Below are 19,456 nucleotides of genomic sequence, written 5' to 3'. Positions count from 1 at the left end.
TTTTTTTTTTTGCTTTTTGTCCATTAGACCACACCGTGGTCCCCCTGTCCCAGTATTTTTTCAGCCCAACAGCTTTTTAGCAGTGGTTTGTAGGTATTCAATAAGTTTCTGTAGAGGAAAAGTAGAACATCCATGAATAAATTTAAAGTGTTAAATTTTGAAAAGGCCATAAAATGTGGCCATAAAATGTATCCATAGAATAAAAAGGAAAGAGGGGAAACCATATGAAGAATGTATAAGTAAATGTCATTTAAGCTGGATTTGTAGGATGGGTAGGGGATTCTGTTCATAGAAAGAATTCCTTTTAAGTTCTGATCCTGAAAAAGAATTGGGAATAAGTTTGGTTCTTGTGTAGTATTGGGGGTGAATTAGAACCAAATTTTGAGTAGTTATGAATGCCAGTTTGAGACTTTTTTTCCTTGTAAGCAGTGGGAAATTTTCAAGCTATGCAAGTATTGAAATGTTATGAAATCAGTGTATTAGTGGAAGATTAATCAAGAAACAGAGTGAATGCGGCAGATTGGATATAAGGGCAAAACAATATAAGAGAGAACAAAAGTCTAAATGGGGTAATAGAGGGAAAGAGGAAAAGGCATAATTATGAGAGGCACTGGAATGTGATTGGTTATAAAGTACAACACTCAGATGTATTTTGCTAATTGAAAGAAGCAAGACCCAAAAGGTTACATATTATTTGATTTCATTTGTATGACATTTTAGAAAAGACAAAACAGATGAAGGATGCCAAATGCTAATGTCTCGGCTTGGCACAAGATCACGAACCACCACGCAGCTTTGTAGGTTCAACAGCAATTCTTTATTCCCGATCTCACACCAGCCTCCACACACGCTCAGGGGAAATTTCCAATCTCCCGCACAATACACGTCCTAAATACTTTCTCTCCAGGAGAACTCAGCAGGAACTCAGGCAGCAGGCATGCCCTACTCCCAGCAGCAATAATCTTCAACCTCCAACTTCCCTAAAACTCCTATTGTCTTAAACCAGGAACGCCCTAAACCCAAGGACCGGGATACTTCCTCAAACCTGCAGGATACACCCTAACCCTGGATCCACCCTGGTCATTGAGCAGGGTCACCTTTCTCAAACACACATGCAAGGTCACAGCAAATTTCCAAGGCAAGTCCATTTAACATGGGGTACGCTGGCAAGGATTTCGATGCGTCATTCCTACTTGGCAATGGCCCTCAGCAGAAGGACTAATTAGTAGCAGCCAAGGAAGGGGGCAGGTGTTGATTACAGAGTGGCTGTACAGTAGGGCACTTTTATAGAGTGATGAAACTGTTCTGTATGGTACTGTGATGCATGGCTCTATCCATTTGTTAAAACCCCCAGAAATGTACACTAAAAAAGTGAACTTGAGGGCTGGTGTTGTAGCTCAGTGGTAGGGCGCTTACCTTGCACGCTTGAGGCCCTGGGTTTAGTTCCCAGCATCACATAAAAATAAACAAATAAAAATAAAGATATTGTGTCAATCTACAACTAAAACAAAAGAAAAGTGAACTTGACTATCTGGAGGGTTAACAAATCAACTGGCATTTCTGGGGAGGAATGCAGATAATGAGAAATGAATTTTATTATAAACCTATAATGTCACTGAAGACGGTGGGTGATTTAAAGACTTTAGAAAACAGTATTTATGAGGAAAAGACAAGAACTATACATCAACAGTGCAATAATTAGTATATTTTTTTAATTCATGGGATACAATTTAGGAATATTGAACCTACTTTACATTTATATTAGGGTTGAACAAATTTATAAATAAATTATAGATCCCGGGAAGCCGACTTCTTAGAGGAAGAAGTTAAAATTGAACAATGGGGAGTACCAGAATAAAACTTCTGGTATTTGACCAGAGTTGGAAACATTACTATGAACTTTACATTATTTTAACAAATATAGAAATATAGGTATATATGAATACATGAGTTAATAAATGCATATCTATTATCCAGTTTTGTATGCTGAAAAGACCTAGAAGAAATGACCCCAGCAATGGCAAACACTTGGCAGTTAGTTCTTGGTTTTTAAATACCATTCATAATAAAAGGAACCAGAATTCAATGGAGAAATGGCTACTTTCAAGAAGGACAAAGAAAATATGAGTCTATAGCAAGTGCCAGGAAATAAAGACAGGCTTAAAAAGAAAAGGAAAGCAGACCATATCAGAAGGATAGAAGCAACCTGTAATACTTCCCATTGGCCAAAGCTGCAGCTATTTTTGAGCAATAAAATAATGTTGATATTGGGTTATACCTAAGGAATAGAATAAATATCCGAGACCATATTGATACGAATAAATAAGTAGCCAGGCGTGGTGGTACATGCATGTATAATCCCAGCAGCTTGGGAGGCTGAGACAGGAGGATAGCAAATTCAGTCAGCCTCAGCAAGGTGAGTTGCTAAGCAACTCAGTGAGACTCTGTCGCTAAATAAAATACAAAATAGGGCTGGGGATGTGGTTCAGTGGTCAAGTGCCCCTGCGTACCAATAAATAAATAGATGAAAAAGATATGACAAATCTTCTCTTTAGGAGAATTTGAATTAATGAGGAAAACTAAAATTAGTGGACAAAACTTTAAGAAGACACAGATATTTGTATAGTTTCAAATATCTTGCCCAAAATATTAGTTGCTGTAGTAGTTTAACATATGTCTATAAATTCTTTGCTATTCCTCTCTTGGAACTGGAGCTTAATTTCCTTCTCTTTAAGTTTGAGCTAGACGTAATGGCTTCTAATAGAGTAAAGAAAGTGAAAGATAGTTAACCTTAAAGAAACTTGGCAAACACTACTTGACAAAGTGGTCAAGGTTAACATGATCACTAATAAGTCATATTGATGTCTTGTGCCTCTTGTTACGGTACTATGAAGAGAGTACTTCTTTGTGAGGCTGAGGCAGGAGGATCACCAGGTTTAAGTCCAGGTTTAGACTGTTTCAAAAAAGGGTTGAAGCAGAAGCTTAATGGTAGAATATTTGCTTTGGGTTCAATCCCCAACACTGGAGGTTGAGAGGGGATCAGTAAACTCGGCCTAATCATTAGAAAGCATCAGTCCAACCCGAATGAGGCGTATTTTGCAAAATACTAAAGGAGACATTATGGCTAAATTTAGTGTATCCTGGAACAGGATATTACAGAATAATGGTGGAATACATAATTAGTAGTGTTTAGCTTAATTAGTAGTGTTAATGTTTATTTCTTAGTTTTGATAAATCAACACAGTAAAAAAAAATGTTAATTTGAGGTAAGCTGGGCAAATGATAAGTGGGAACTCTTTTCAACTCTCTGTAAAACTAAAATTATTTAAAAATACAAATTAAAACAATACACAGGGAAAATGTTTAATGAGTTTTTGGAAAACCACATGCACTTAAGAGCTAAGAAATGCTGGTATGGGTATGATGGTGATAGCCAAGTGATAGTGACCCTGCAGTCCTACATGTCCTGAGGAAGCTCTATAAATCAGGAGCCATCCATATTTTTAGAATCTTATTTGTAAAATTTAGATTAGAACAGCATCTTCTACTCTTGGAACTAGAGCATACCCTGGAAACTTACTGTTCCCTTAAGATGGCTCCAAGAAAAAGTGGTTCAACTAGATTTGGAAAATGCTACATATTTTAGCTTTTACCTGAACATGGATAGTATGTTACCAAATTAAAGAATTCGAAAAGCCTTTTCTTACAGACTTAATATTTCTCAAATATATTTCAATCCAGAATGTGTTTTTCTTACACTATCAGTATCTTGAGAAATTAGTTCTTGATATTACAGGAACCTTTTCCTGTGCACTGTGAGATTTCCTTCACATGTTATCTGTTGGACATATTCTTTTAAATGAAACATTAATAAATATTTTAACATAATCTTATTTTGGAGTTCACTGTAAGTTACTTAGGTGCCTCTAAAACAATCTCAAACATTGGTCAGTAACCTTTATTTTAACTACATTGGGAACATAGAGATCTTTCAGAGAATCATTTATTTTCTTTCATTATATTTGATATGTGAAAAATACAGCCTGTTGTTTTTTCCTAAAGGTTAGAGACTAAGAAATCAAATGGTAATATTGCCAATAATTCATCACAAGTCTTCTCAGGTTATAAAATGCAGGTTATATTTAATGTTCTGTTTTTAACCAGTGCTGTTGCTAAATGTTGCTTACAGATACATAACACAATAGCCAGGGTGTGTATTTTTATTCTTTATGTTGGTATCTTGTTGGTTGGTTGGTTGGTTGGTTTTGGTACTGGATACAGGGTCTTAAGTTGCTCGGGGTCTTGTTAAATTGCACAGGCTGACCTTAAACTTGTGATTATCTTCCTTCAGCTTCCAGAGTCACTGGGATTATAGGCATGCACCACTACTCCTGGCCTTTTGGTCATTTTTAAAGTCTTCGAAACAGTGATTGTATAATTGCTAGACTTGTGTGGGTACCTGTGCTTTACCTGGGTGATATTTATACTATATCTGAACTCAAGGACTAAATACGGCTATTACTACTTAAACGACTTTTATTTGATTATAAGCAATTCAGTGATTCATTCTGGTTTTTGTCTTCCAGAGTTGCTATGATGGAAGTCAAAAGGGAAAAAAAATTCACAGGAAAGGGTACAAAGTCATTGCAAGGAAAAAACAGATTTCATAAAACCAGAGGTAAGATAGCTGTACCAAAACATCCTTCTTATGTGGTTGTTTTGACCATTATAATTGAGGGGATGGAAGGATGTAGCAGATTCCAGTCTGCATTCATATACTAGAATTAGGATTGAAATAGGAAGAAATGGGTGTTATTGTTTATGAGTTAGCATGTTTCTCATGAAATTTAGAAATTATAAAATTGCAAGAATAATTGAGGAGTGCTTTACTCTTGAAAGACCCCTTCTCACAGCTATTGTTGCTGTTGCTTCATTTTATGCAGACACATTCACTATATATTTTATTTTAATGTTTGGTAAATTGAGGTTGGTTAATATGTACTGTTGACTAACCAAATACTTGAAGCTTCAGAATTGTGAATTGTGATGTCTTTCTTATTCCATCAGGTGTCAGTATTGGGAAATAGAAAAGGGCTGTGAACTTAATGTTTACTGAGAAGTCTTTTATTTCCTTGTAACAGTCTTAAGGTGTAGCTGTTGCTATTTGCACTTCACTTGATTGGTACTTAATTTGCAGGCTTTTTGATTCCATGTTTGTATCGAATGATTTTATTATAGGTTTTAAGATTATTTTTCTCAGTGGAAACTAGAAATTTGAGAAATTGACATTTTAAATTTTTTATTTATATGCTCTCTAAATTTCAAGCATGTTAATTTTATTCTTAGACACCTGTTATATCATTGTACTATTGAAAATTGTCTATAAAGATGAACACTAAGAAATATAATAAACCAACAGCAGTGGTTATCTCTCGGTAGTAGAAGTATAGATGGTTCTGATTGTACATTTCTCTACTTCCTAGGTTTTGTATCAAGAACTTATATTCAGAGAATGAAGTTTTCACATTCTGGTTTGATTATTTAAATTCTACTCTATTCAGAAGAGTAAATGTATATAAATGTATACTTGTGAGTAGGACAATTATGTTCCACTAGAGAGCATATAATTCTTTGTAGCAGATATAATACAATAGATAAAAGAAATCTTGTCCTAGAATAATTAAGGTAATAATTATTTGTTGTCACCACTAGATTCTAGTTCTTCAAAGGCATTCCCCCCAAAAGTTAAGGATAGTGGACCTAAAATCACATCTAAGAATTTTGAGAAAAGTGCTACAAAACCTGGGAAAAAGGGTGTGAAACAATTCAAGAATAAACAACAAGGGGACAAAGGACCGAAGAACAAATTTCAGCAGGCAAATAAATTCAACAAAAAGAGAAAATTCCAGCCAGACAATAAAAGTGATGGTAAGCACCATTTCCTCTAGCAGTCCTTTTTATTTTCTTTCTTTCTTTCTTTCTTTTTTTTTTTTTTTTTTTGGTGCTGGGCATTTAACCCAGGGATGCTTCACTGAGCTGCATCACCAGCCCTTTGAGTTTTATTTTGAGACAGGTTCTCACTAAGTTGCTGAGGGCCCTCTAGGTTATTGAGACTTGCTCAAACTTGTGATCCTCCAGTCTCATCCTCCCAAGTCGCTGGGATTGTAGGCATGCATCACCACACCCAGCATCTAGCATAATCTTTGCAGAGCCTTTCCTTGCCAGAGGTAACATCTGGACCATTGTGCACAGGGACTCTGGACAAGTTCTAGAGACCTTACTTCTTGCTCCTTAAGTGGAACCTTAAATAAAACATTCCTTTCTGTAGGCCAAAATTATTTTTTTAATTCATTTATTCATTCAACAAATATTTTGAGTTTTCTATCTTTGTGCTAGGAGGTGGGGCAGAATGATCACCATCATCAGTAAAGATTCCCAACTAATCAAAAAAATTGGTCTTTAAGAACCAGTTGTGTCCTAGCTACGTGTCATCCTTGGCAAAAAGGCCTTGGTGAACAAGGGATTTATAGACTCTGCCCTTACAGAGCTTAGCCCAGTCTAATACAGTCAACCCATTAGATGGCCCAAGTCTAGTCGCAACTTCAGAAAGGGTGTAGTGCACACATGACATGATTTTAATTGGTTTAGGATGAGGTGTTCATTGTAGAAGTGTTGACAGGGCTTTTGTTTGTCATTAAAACAGACTACTAGTTTTTTCCTCACTATTTTCAAGGGATTATTTCTGACCCAGGGCTTTGCTCTTTGTTGTACAACATGCCCATATTGTGCATTGTCCTGTGCTGGTTACATGTACAGACACACGTATACCTTCTTTGCACCTTTATGAGAATTTCTCTGGTGCATTTTAGTCTTTTTCTCTAACACAAAATATATTCTAAAACTGCTTATTTTCTGTGAGCTGCCTTTTCAGGTCAGTTCTCTATCTTTGGACTTTGCTATTTATTCCCAAGGGCTGCTCATTAGAGAGACAGTTGTCTTAAGACAGGGAGGTGAGAAAGAAGAAGTGGAAGGAAATTTCATCGTTTTTCATCAGGCCTGCAGGTTCCTTTCCCACTCCAGCCTCTTTCTTTTCTGTTTACCTTTCTTCGTTTTTCATCAGGCCTGCAGGTTCCTTTCCCACTCCAGCCTCTTTCTTTTCTGTTTACCTTTCTTTGCATCTCCTCCACTCCCCATAGTTCCTGTTCCATCTTCTTTTTTCTTTTTCCTTTTCTTTCCTAGCCTGGGTAGTAAATCTGAAATCTTCTTCTCCTTAATAAAGTTCTTGATACCTGCATTTGAAATATATATACATTCATTCTATGATTAAGATCTTGCTGTGCTATGGCCCTGTTTGAGAGACATATTCTTAACGTCTTAAATGAAGTTCTTGATTTTATTTTCTCATATTTTTATATGAATAATAGAGATATGGGGTACTAGACATTTTCAGAATTTGTATATCTGTTGAAAACCCAGCATGGCATGTCAAGAGTACCCAAATGTTTGTGAAATTAAATTAATAATTATCAGTAATTATCCTACTGTGTAGTACATGATGCCTTACTGTTAATTGTAAATATGCTTTTCATTGCCACTAATCTTCCATTACCAGACAGGGAATAAACAAATAGTAAAGGAAGTAATTAAATACATTGTAGTAAATTGTATATAATCATTGAAAGTTAGGTTTTTGATGAATATTTAGTTTCATTGAAAAGTGCTGAGAGTATAATGTTAAAACAGAAAGATTCTGAATATTTGAAGATTTATTTAAACCATACATGGGAAAGGGGCAAGAAAGAATAAGCTGTTGTTTTACCTAGATTTTTAGCATTGCTGGGGATTTTTTTTTTTCATTTTCCAGATTTTTGAAATGAGTATATCAGAGAAAGATATTTATAATAACTAATTTCCAAAGTCTTACCTATAGGACTTTCATGTAAATGATACCCATTTTGTTAAGATTTTTTTTTGTTTAGCCTTATTGAATTTTTGGTTCAATTAATAAGATACTCAAATTTTGAAGACCAAAGAAAAATTATCATAGAAAATTAAATTCCGACATTTATAGCATCATTCTGTTTGTAGAAAAAGAAATTTTGATTATGCATTGTAATAAGTAAAAAGCAGTGAAGAGTTGTCTCTGGATTTGAATACTGTCTCTACCACTATGGTTGAATGGCCTTGGACACATAACATAATTAACTTTCTAAACCCTTTGTTTCCTCAACACAGAAGAGTGGGTATGGGGATAATAATTGTACCCATCTGGCAGTAGTGTTTTAAGAATTATGTTGACTTAATAAGCATTTTTACTCAGAAGAGAGGTTGTTTGTATCGTTGGGGATTGAACACATATCCTCACATACACTAGGCAAGCACTCTACCACTAATCTACATCCCCAGCCCTTGAACAGTGAATTTTTTAGGATTTTTCCTGTTTTATTTTGGACTAATTGTTTTTATTGTACTAATTTTGTTTCATGGAAACAATGTGTTCTCATTATAAAGTCCAATGACATTAATGTTTTAAAGTAGAATTTTATTTTACAGTCAAAAAAAGATGCTAAAATTTACCAATTGTTTTTATAATCTTTTTAATATCCTTTTTTTTTCTCACCAGGTACCCTATTAAGAATCAATAAAAAGCTATTAAGTGACTGGTTTTAAACACATTTAAAATATATAAACTGATCAAAAAAGGCAGCAATGAATAAATAAATAAATAAATATTTCCCACCTTCTAGCTTCCATAACGAGTATCATCCTGATTAATGATTGTCCTTTGTATCTAAATTGTATTTGTTTGTGGTACTCAGAATGTTAAATGTAATTGAAAATAATTTCTATAACATCTAGAATCAGCAACTAAGAAACCTAAATGGGATGACTTCAAAAAGAAGAAGAAAGAACTGAAGCAGAGCAGGCAGCTCAGTGACAAAACCAACTATGATATTGTTGTTCGAGCAAAGCAGATTTGGGAGATCTTAAGAAGGTAATGTACCTAATAGCATCCTCATTAGTCCCTTTGAGGCTATATGGAGAAGTAACAACATGCCTTATAATTAGAAATGTCCTAAAATAAATGATGTAGCACTTATGTTATTTGGGAGTACTTGTAACATTCCAGTAGGAGGCATCAGTGTTTGGGTGTCTGCTTATGCAGAAGTGTGTGGAGTCATTAGGACAGTGTCAGATATGTTTATGGGAATATATGAGAGTCAAAATGGATTTGACATCTTTCCTTGGATTTCTGAGAAATGAAGGATACTTTCTTATTGGCTAGGTTTTGAGATACGTAAGTATTTGGTATCATAGACTTATTTTATTATTTTCTTCCCTTCTAAAAGTTCTGGTTGTTAAGATTTAGATTGATCCATAAAATTATACCTTGTGAGATGAGTTTCTGCTTCTGAGAAAATTACTTTTGTCTGACTGCTCTGGAATGGTAATTTTAATGTCAGAGGTTTGCTGCCTTCAAATAGAAAATTATGTTAAACCTGATGAATGTATATTCGTATGGTGTTTAATTCTATATGTTTAAAATAAGTTCTTCATTTAACTGTATGTTCTCCCTCTTCTCATTTATAGAAAAGATTGTGACAAAGAAAAAAGAGTAAAGTTGATGAGTGACTTGCAGAAGTTGATCCAAGGGAAAATTAAAACTGTAAGTAGTGCATACTCATGCATGCAATTTTAAGCCATCAGAGTTGTCTCACTCTTAGGGAAGGGCAGTTAACCATTCATTACAGGGGAACTTTTTATTGTTTCCAGTTTATTTGGCTAAAAATTTCAACTGTCTTTCATAACACTGGCTAAATAAGAATTAATACAGGTTGCATAGCTCTTATCTGAAATGCTTAGAACCAGAATAATTTTGGATTAATTTTTTTCATATTTTGGAATTTGCATATACATAAGAAGATATCTTGGTGATGGAATCCAAGTCTGAATACAGAATTCATTTATGTTTCATTAGACACTTTATATACACATAGCCCAAAGGTAATTTCATGTAATATTTTTAGTGAGCCTGTGTTAATTGCAACCCATTGTCACTTGGGGTCTAAGTATTTTTATATTGTTGCTCTTCAATCCTGTTTTGTAATAAAGTTCCATTGATTCTTAGATTATAAGGCAATATATTTCAATAATTTGAGGGGAGACTGAAGGGATAGTCTTTGCCAACCCATATGCATAGGTCTAACATGCTACATTACAGCATGAGGAAATGTTTTGAAATGTCTAGTCTTCAGCTGTTTCTTTCTTATTAATTCTGTAAGATCCATAGGATGGAATAGCCAGCCCCTCAGCTTTGTCTGTAGTCTTTTATCCTTAGTTTATAAATATTTTATACTCAGAATTCTTTGTCAAATACCCTTAAGTCATTGTAGCATGGTAATGTACTTGGGAGTTAGTCTGGTGCTCAAATTCCACCTCTGTTCATTGAACCATTTGTACCTTTGGACAGTAATAATAACCTATTTATCTATTATTTACTATGAGGAATTGTGCTAATGCATGCACACATTGTTTCATTTAACTTAGTCATTATTCCTTTTGTACATTTGATACATATGGGTCTCAGAGTAGTTTTTTCCGCAAGGTCACAGGGGTGGGTAGCAAGTTCCTTAACTTCTTGTAACCTTACCTTTCTCATTATAAAGTAGGAACAGTGCTCATTCTTAAATTGTTTTGAAATCTAAATAAGAAAATATTATTAAAGCATTTGTATAGGTCAGATAGTAGATACTCAGTATATATAGTAAGGTAAACAACTTTATTTTTAAAAACAAGGTTTATTGTAAACAACTTTATTTTTAAAAACGAGGTTTATTAGAGATGTCTAAAATCTACCTTAAAGAAATTTTAAAATCTCTTGTCTATGTTGGAGATGTATCTCCATTGTTTAATTTTTTGACATTAAAAATTTTGATAGACAAAGTAAACAACACTTTGAAAATAGATTACTAATGTAGCATATTCAAAACAGTCTTGCATGACTGGTGTTTTGTGGATGTTATTGTGGAAAATTCATCAATGAATTCTTTAATGGCAATCTAATGTAGCCAATATCTGTAAGAAGGAATGGTTTGGAGAATGTGAAAATAGGATTAATTTTATAATGTGATTGCCTATATGTAGCAATGTTTTTACATCTTTTTATTTTGCAACACTTTTATATTGATCTTATATATCTACTTTTGGTTCCCAAAGCCAAACATTCTTAGATCACTTATGTAAAAATCATAAAATAGTAAAAGTTTTTATACTGGAATATCCATCTTTTAGGGAAGGTAACTGTCAGAAAAACAAAATCTATATAATCCTTAGATGATTTTTATTTGGTGTAGATTTAATTATAATGCTAGGCATATTGCAAAATGGGTTAATTATCATTGCCTCAGTTTCATTATTAATTATACTTATCAAGTACAATAGGCAACAAAACCTCAAATGATGTTTTGCATGATTAATATAAGTATTTTTACGCCCAAATAGTCAAAAATTTGATTTAATCTTTGAATATGCTACTTTTTTCTAACAAGGAATTTTCAAAGAGGTAGCAACAAAACAAATAATAAGAAAGAAATACAACTCTTCAGAGAGAATTAGGCTAAAGACTCCAACTGTTTTTCCTGCAGATTGCTTTTGCACATGATTCAACTCGTGTGATCCAGTGTTACATTCAGCATGGTAATGAAGAACAGAGAAAACAGGCCTTTGAAGAATTACGAGGTACTGGCTGTATATTGAAGTTGTTATCATTGTAAATAACTCACTTGTTTTCTCTTGGAATATCTAAGACTCCTAGAAAATAATTCTGTGGAGGTACCCTCTATAGGATCATTGTTGTTTTTATTTGTTCTTTGCCTGAGACAAACAGTTGTAGTCATAGAATTGTGCATTTATTTAGCTTTTCCCCTTGTTTTTGGAAAACTGAAATGAGGATATCAAATCATTATAGGATATTTTGTTTTTCAGGTGACTTGGTTGAATTAAGTAAAGCTAAATATTCCAGAAATATTGTTAAGAAATTTCTCATGTATGGGTAAGTTGTGTTATTTATAAAATACATTTTTTCTTATTTTTTACTGTGCTCAAGTGTTACTTATGAAGTCTGTGGTCATATTAATAGCCCTCCACAATGCCTTTGAAGTTTTACAGGTATACCACCTTGAAAACAGTTATTGAAATTAATATGAGATTTTGGTATTGCTGTTCCTATTCTTAAGAGACTATTTTTGTGTTTTGAAGCTCCATTAGAAATGGAATAATTAACTTGTAATTAATCAGCAGTATTTAAAGGGTAGAAAGTTGGAGCAGCAAATGAGTAAACTCTTGAAATAGGATAAGTGGGTTAGAAAATGTCAAGATAGGATTTCCTAAATTTATGTGGAATTAGTGTTTGTCTTGGCCAATCATTTTGGGTGTAATAATGTCCCAGAATGTGGTAACCAACAAGAAAAAAGGTGTAACATGACAAATGTATGATTATCAGCAGCTTAATTGTATTAGGATAAGTCCTGTTTTAAAAGAGAATCCTAGAATATGTTTTATTCTTATCTTTCTGCATCTTTGACTTACTGCTTCTTTTTTCCCCTACCCTACTTTTTTTCAAGTTCAACAATTTAATAGGAACTGACATTTATTGGACACTTACAATGTGCTGCTCACAGGGCTTGATGCTTCTTAGTTCATTTAATCCTCACAGCAGCATCATTTCACCTATATGAATGGAAAGGCTGAGGTTAAAGAATTTGTTCAGGGTCTTTTGAGCCAGGTGTCAGTCCTAGAAAGTCTGGTTACTAAATCACTTAAAAGCCTGAAGTAGAAATACAAGGCAATTAGATTTTCCTGCTCATAAGCTTTTTCTTTATTTTTAATGAGATCCCACCCCACACACAGACACACACATACATAGAGTGATTAGTCAGCCTCAGGAGAAGTAAATTATATTTTATTGTCATCTAGATTTTTCCTTTTATCTCATACACACACACATATTATTTTTTTCCCCATGATTTTTAGGAGTAAACCGCAGATTGCCGAAATAATCAGAAGTTTTAAAGGCCATGTGAGAAAGATGCTGCGTCACGCAGAAGCATCTGCTATTGTGGAGTATGCATACAATGACAAAGCCATTTTGGAGCAGCGGAACATGCTGACCGAGGAACTCTATGGAAATACATTTCAGCTTTATAAGGTGATGTTTCCATAAGGCTTTTTCTTGTGTTTATTTGTTCTGTATGTTGTCCTTAACTTCTAGTGCCTTGTTTTCAGAAGGCATTTTTACTTTGGATGCTCCTTTAATAGACTGTCTCTTTTCTTGTAGATGATTTTGTCTCTAATATAGTGGGCAAGTGATCACACTTAAATTTTTTTCTTCCAGATGTTATCTTTAAATCTTCAAATGAAACGACTTTTGTTGCTCTATTCCTAATGCTCTGTGTGTAATGCTTAATTAAGTACTTTCATTTCTGAATCAGACTGAGGTCAAAGATTCTTAATAGTTAGCCAAGCTTTAGAACCACTCTCTATCCAGCTCTGGCTGAAGGGCATTGGACTCTCTGTTATTGCTTTCTCCCACCTTTCTTCATGATGTTTCATTTCCCTTCTCCAGATGGTCTAGAGAAGGGGGGGAGTAGAGACAGTCCACTTTGGATAGAGTGCAGGGACTGAATCCAAGACTAGGACAGCTAGAAGGTCTGTTGTAAACCATGAGACATTAATGTATGTTTATCTGAGGGATATGGATTGATTACTGGTTTCCCTGCATTAGGCAATTATGTTCCTGAGTTGAACTTATTGTTGTTTTACTTTCGTAATACCTCACTTTAGGACTATGCATCTGCTAAAAAACAGGACAGCAAGATTTGTGATCTACTTGATCTTGTGATTAGACATGTTAGGTCTTAGCAAGTGTCTGTTGGCTGGTTGGCATGATTGATGGTTTAACGTGGCTCTTTGTATCTGTGGGTTCTGCATCCGAGTAGTGAACCAGTCACAGAATGAAAATATGTTTTAAAAAATGCATCTATACTAGATATACATAGATATTTTCCTTGTCATTATTCCCTAAACAATTGTAACAACCATTCATACAGCATTTACATTTTACATTGTATTAGGAATTATAAGTAATCTGAAGATGATTTAAAGAATATAGGGATCCTCAAGGGTCTTTATGTATTTTTATTTATATATATATTTATATATAAAATATTACTACATATACATATGTGGGGGAGGGTTATAAACAAATACTATGCCATTTCATGAGATTTGAGCATCCTCAGTGTTTTGTGTCCACAAGGGTTTCTGGACCAATTCCTTATGGATACCAAAGATGACTAGACATTTGTACATCTGTACAGTCTCAGAATCAGATCAAGAATTATTCCATGAGTGTGTGTACAGTAAAGCTTGAGTTATGCACATATGGAACACCTTACATTTACTTTAAATTTATTGAAAATAGGTATAATTGGTTTTTTTGTTTGAAATGAAGAAACATTAATTTCAGAGGGGTTTGACTTTTCTTTTGTTACAGTCATCGGATCACCCAACTCTGGACAAAGTATTGGAGGTACAGCCAGAAAAATTAGAGCTTATTATGGATGAAATGAAACAGATTCTAACTCCAATGGCCCAAAAGTAAGAAAGATGTTTTGTATTTTCTTAATACATTTGAAAAAGATATTTGAAGGAGGAAAGTTTTATATAACCCTTGCCCCAAAAAAGGTGGGTATTTCCTCTTTACTATTATTAATCTGACCTAAATTCAAGTGTAAAAACTTTTGTTTGGAGCCTGTCTTAGTATGAAAGGGCATCATTCTTTCTGATACTGCATCCTGTAAAAGGACAACATAATAATGGTTTATAAACTTTGTTTAGGCCACAAAACATTTATTCTCAAAAAACTGTTTTATGGACTATTATGTTATAGTGAATAGTTTCACAAACGTAATGTTATTTAAATTGGATTTTAAGACTTACAAGCCTATGTACATGGCCTTCTTAGAATTGATAACATAACACAATTGTTGGGAGTGTAACTTGACTGCATGAGTGACTCCTGCTATCCCCTCCCCCTTAGACAGTTTAACCTCTCTATGAGTATCCATATGGTCAAATTGGGATACTAATAGTATATATGTCATAAAATTTTATGAAGATTAAATGGGATAATATTTCCAAAGAACTCAAAACAGTGCTTTGCCCATAAAAGCAGAATAGTTTGTTATCTGTTTGGGTAAAGTATGTGAACTTTATGTTTTTGGTGCCTGAACATCAACCTCCATTTTTACCTGAATTCACCAAATGTCACACTATGGGGCATTGATAAAATATGGTTGTTGCTATTTCTCTCACTGTTTGATTCATTCAGGTTTCAGTTCTGCTAATATTTTGTGAAACTAATGTATTTTGAATAGTGCTTTCAGAAAGAAAACAGCTTAAGAAAAAAAAGGTCTAAATGTGGATTCCCAATCATGTTTCCAGAACTGAGGGAGGCAAATAGAGTTGTTATTTATAAAGGTAGAACAAATTTTGAACGATGATATAATCTTTGTTGATAAAACACTGAAATTTGTACTTAGGTCAATATTATAATTTTTTTTAAATCTTAGTACTGTTGAAACATACAATCAATTTCATATTTAGTAAAACCATCTTATTTAGATTATTTTAGTTTCAAGATTGCCTGTCTCTGTTTGGCTTTTTGCCAGATCTGATGGTTTTTTTTTTGTTGTTGTTGTTGTTTTGTTTTCTGTTTTCAGAGAAGCTGTGATTAAGCACTCATTGGTTCATAAAGTATTCTTGGATTTTTTTACCTACGCACCCCCAAAACTCAGATCAGTAAGTTCTTTGGTTTTGTTTTTAAACCAAAGTGTAGAAAAAAAGTCATGTAGATATTTTAACACATTGCTTTGATATACACACTTCTTTGGAAATTTTAGAGTTGCTTTCTTATTTAGAATAGATGATTCATTAAACTTCCCTTGAATAAGCTTGCTAATTGTTTTACTTTTTGTCTAGAAGAATGATAGAATTGACTCTAGTTTTATTAATACAATTGAATTTTTATATTTTAATTATAAACCAGAGGATATCCTCCAGATTTTCTAAAAATAAAGTAACTTGGGAGGAATATTTTGCATTTAGGTAGTTTTTAAACTCAACTGTGCCGGTACCAAAAAAAAAAAAAAAAAAAACTTGCTGATATTAAAAGGTTAGTGGAAGATACTTAATGTAAAACTAAATGGCCCATGAAAACCTGGACCTTAAATGATAGAAGGAGAAAGAACAGAGAGTGAAGGTAAATTGCACTGCCCTTCAAGTTAGTGAAGTGAATACAAATGAGAATTCATCATTTAGTTTCCTGAACTTTGCTTGCCTTGTCATTCAGTGAGCTCATTGTCCATTTTGTCCTCATTTTCAGTTACACGGCATAACTAAAATAATGAATCTGGCTTATTTTAACAAATATGCCAGATTACATATTCATAGGAATTTTGACCCTCTCAATTAGCACGCAAAATAATTTCTCAACAGTCGGTTTCTCCCAAGCTCATTGTGAAGTGACCATAGCAGCATCTTCTCTTTGGGAGATTTCTGTTTCCCACAGAACACAGTATCTCACACTTGTGTGTTTCCTGAGATAGGATTGAATGTTCTGTCTGGCAAAATGATCATTTGAATATATTCAGTGCTGGAAAGCATTTATCTTTTTAGTGTTGAGTGTGTTTTAGGAACAAAAAAAATTGGAACGGGATGTAAAGTAATGAATAAAGGATCTTTTCTGGCACTGGAGGCAGTTTTTAAATGAGAGACTTAAAAATATATCATTGGGGATATTGGAAGCATAACTGGAATACATACATGACTTTCTAACTGGATAGGTATGATGGATGAAATCTGTGTTCTAGAGATTTATCCCGGGAAAGGATTGTAAGATAGTACAGAGTGAAATTGCTTGTTCCTTATTGATGAAATTAGGCAACTACCTTTCCATTTCCTGGCTTGAGGCTTTGTATTTTGTTTAAAGTTGGAATAGGCTAAAATGAGGCCCTGCGGCTGTTAGCTGCCAGATCTCGTAAATTTACAACTTGTGCTTATTAGACTTTGAAGATATGAATAAGAAACTGTATACATTGAAAATAAATGCTAAAGATTAAATTAAGCTAAGCTACCTCATAAAAAAACTAAATGATTTTTCTACAAAAGTATCGTTTATAGGTGAAGACCTAGTCTAAATTTTTATAATATAGAGATTAATTTTTCTTTGGGAAATGCTGTTTGTTTATGATAAAGAATCAATATGATTTCTGGAGATAATCTAGTGATAAACTAAAAAAACAGGGAAATGTCTTTGTTAGAATGAGTTTTGATTCTATTTATTTTATACATGTCTCTTAAGGAAGAGCATTTTATTTATTTTCATTGTTCTGTTTGAAACTCCCTTATTGCTACCACCTTCTAGACATTTTTTTCTTGGAAAATCATTTACAATATATTATGTTACCCATATAACCTGTAACATTTTTTTTTAAATAGACATTGGTAAAAGTCAGATATGTTGTTTAATAAAAATTGCTTGCCAGCAATATTTGCTGCTTTGATAGAAAAGGATGTTTCTAGAATGAGGTTGTGTTTTTGTCGGATTGTCTACAGAATTTAAAATTAAATTGTTTGCTACCTGTGCTCTCTTCCTTTTATTTTCTGTGCCTGACTGTTCTGTAGACAGATAAAACAGCAAAAAGAAGGAAAAATAAACCAATGCCCTGACAGCATTTGTTCCCTAGGAACTGATTGAAGCCATCCGAGAAGCAGTGGTATACTTGGCACACACACATGATGGTGCCCGAGTCGCCATGCACTGTCTGTGGCACGGCACACCCAAGGTAAATGTTGTCAGTCAGGGCCATGTCTTCCCTGCAGGCTGGACTTGCTTATTCATTGATTGTCAGTTCCCTCTAGTCTTTCCCCAGTTATGCATAAGCATCTTATTATCAAGTTGTGTTTCAAGGCTTTACAGGTATTTATCATCTTTAGGCCTAGTATTTCTTCTCTGCTTTAGTAGAAACCTTGAGCTTTGTTGAAGATAAGAAAGAGTCTGTCAAGCAAGTAAGCACAAGAGATTTTGGTATCTGTTAGACTCTATTTCTCATTTAATGATCATATGTGATGGAGATAAGATAGTAAACAGTTACACTTGTGTTATTACTCTGAGTGTTAAGTACTTTGAAAAAAAGATAAAGATCCATATTAATCACAGAATTTTAATGGAAATAACTTATTTATGCCTTCAAAAGATAATTGTATATTCTATCTTTTCATTAATGCACATTTAATTTTTATCAACAAATGCATATTGGGTACTATCTGTATACTCTTGCAGAGATGTTTCAGACATTGGATAAGAGATCTCTCAGGTCTTACTGTAAAAACTGGTTCAGTAGGGTTGTATTGCTTGCAACTTACATGTTTTGGGTTCCCTCTTTATGTCTAAATGGACTGTCAACTGTAAGTCTAAGATTTACTCTGAAAGGAATTATGTATGTTGCAATTTTTCATTCTGTTTGCATAATTATTATTTTCACTAAAGAAAAGTATTTCACTCAAATGAAATCTTAATATATAAAAAATTTTAACTATGAAATAGGTTTAATCTATTACTAAAGGTTCATTGAGGCAATGTTTCCTTTTTAAGGACAGGAAAGTGATTGTGAAAACAATGAAGACTTATGTTGAAAAGGTGGCTAATGTAAGTACAGTAAAAGTACATGTTTCTTTTAATTTTAGTAGTAAAATGAATTTATGTGTTAGAGAAAAATTGAAAAATTAAAAAAATTATCAAGAAAATTGTTTTATTATAGTCTTTTGTATGTATATTTTCAAATGATTATTTGTAAAAATTAGAATTCGGACCACATGTCTCTTTTCTCTCTCTCCTCTTTTTTTGTTTGTTTTGTTTTGTTGTTGAAGTGCAGGAGATTGAACCTAGAACCTTGAACATGCTTAGGCAGGGGCTCTTCACTGAACTGCATTCCCAGGTCCCTAAACCCCCCAGTCCTCTTTTAAATTTAACATTGTATTGTGTCAGTTCCTCATTTTTACTAGATATTTTTTTAAGACTTGATATTTACTAGGTCTCATTAATGAATTTGTTGAATCATGTTAATAAAATGTGAAAATTACTGCCTTGATTAAAGTATCTATGTTTATATTTATAGGTAAGTAATGTCAGTTGCCATTCAGAAACTTAGTATCAGTGTTTGTTACCACCTGCAAAATTAGAATCATCTCCTTTTTTTCTTAGAATAAATTTGCAGTGTAGCCATGGTGGTTTTGCTCCTTAGAATCCCCTGGAGATGTAGTGACAACCTTATAATGAAATTAGTGGACACAAAATAATTGCCTCAAAACTAGTGTTTGCATATATTTATAGATA

General features: G+C 33.6%; 1 protein-coding gene across 6 annotated transcripts in view; it reads left to right on the top strand.

Moving 5' to 3' along the window:
* The window catches only part of Pum3 (pumilio RNA binding family member 3), a 37,376-nt gene that overhangs the window by 1,451 nt on the left and 16,469 nt on the right, over positions 1–19,456 (top strand). For 4 of the 6 annotated variants that reach the window (XM_078047589.1, XM_078047588.1, XM_078047586.1 and 1 more), the window contains exons 2-13: positions 4,587–4,678; positions 5,484–5,531; positions 5,713–5,928; positions 8,860–8,995; positions 9,592–9,667; positions 11,646–11,739; positions 11,986–12,052; positions 13,033–13,207; positions 14,555–14,658; positions 15,783–15,861; positions 17,808–17,906; positions 18,716–18,769. In XM_078047589.1, the coding sequence (XP_077903715.1) occupies positions 4,594–4,678; positions 5,484–5,531; positions 5,713–5,928; positions 8,860–8,995; positions 9,592–9,667; positions 11,646–11,739; positions 11,986–12,052; positions 13,033–13,207; positions 14,555–14,658; positions 15,783–15,861; positions 17,808–17,906; positions 18,716–18,769 (1,233 nt within the window). In that variant the 5' untranslated portion in view covers positions 4,587–4,593. Of the gene's footprint in view, positions 1–4,586; positions 4,679–5,483; positions 5,590–5,712; positions 5,929–8,859; positions 8,996–9,591; positions 9,668–11,645; positions 11,740–11,985; positions 12,053–13,032; positions 13,208–14,554; positions 14,659–15,782; positions 15,862–17,807; positions 17,907–18,715; positions 18,770–19,456 lie in introns of those variants that run through there. The other 2 variants (XM_005324073.4, XM_040285700.2) reach the window with 2 other exon arrangements.

This window comes from Ictidomys tridecemlineatus, chromosome 4, assembly GCF_052094955.1.
Source record: "Ictidomys tridecemlineatus isolate mIctTri1 chromosome 4, mIctTri1.hap1, whole genome shotgun sequence".
Lineage (NCBI taxonomy): Eukaryota > Metazoa > Chordata > Mammalia > Rodentia > Sciuridae > Ictidomys > Ictidomys tridecemlineatus.
Note: the sequence above shows the minus strand (reverse complement) of the source record. Positions and strands in the feature narration are given on the sequence as shown.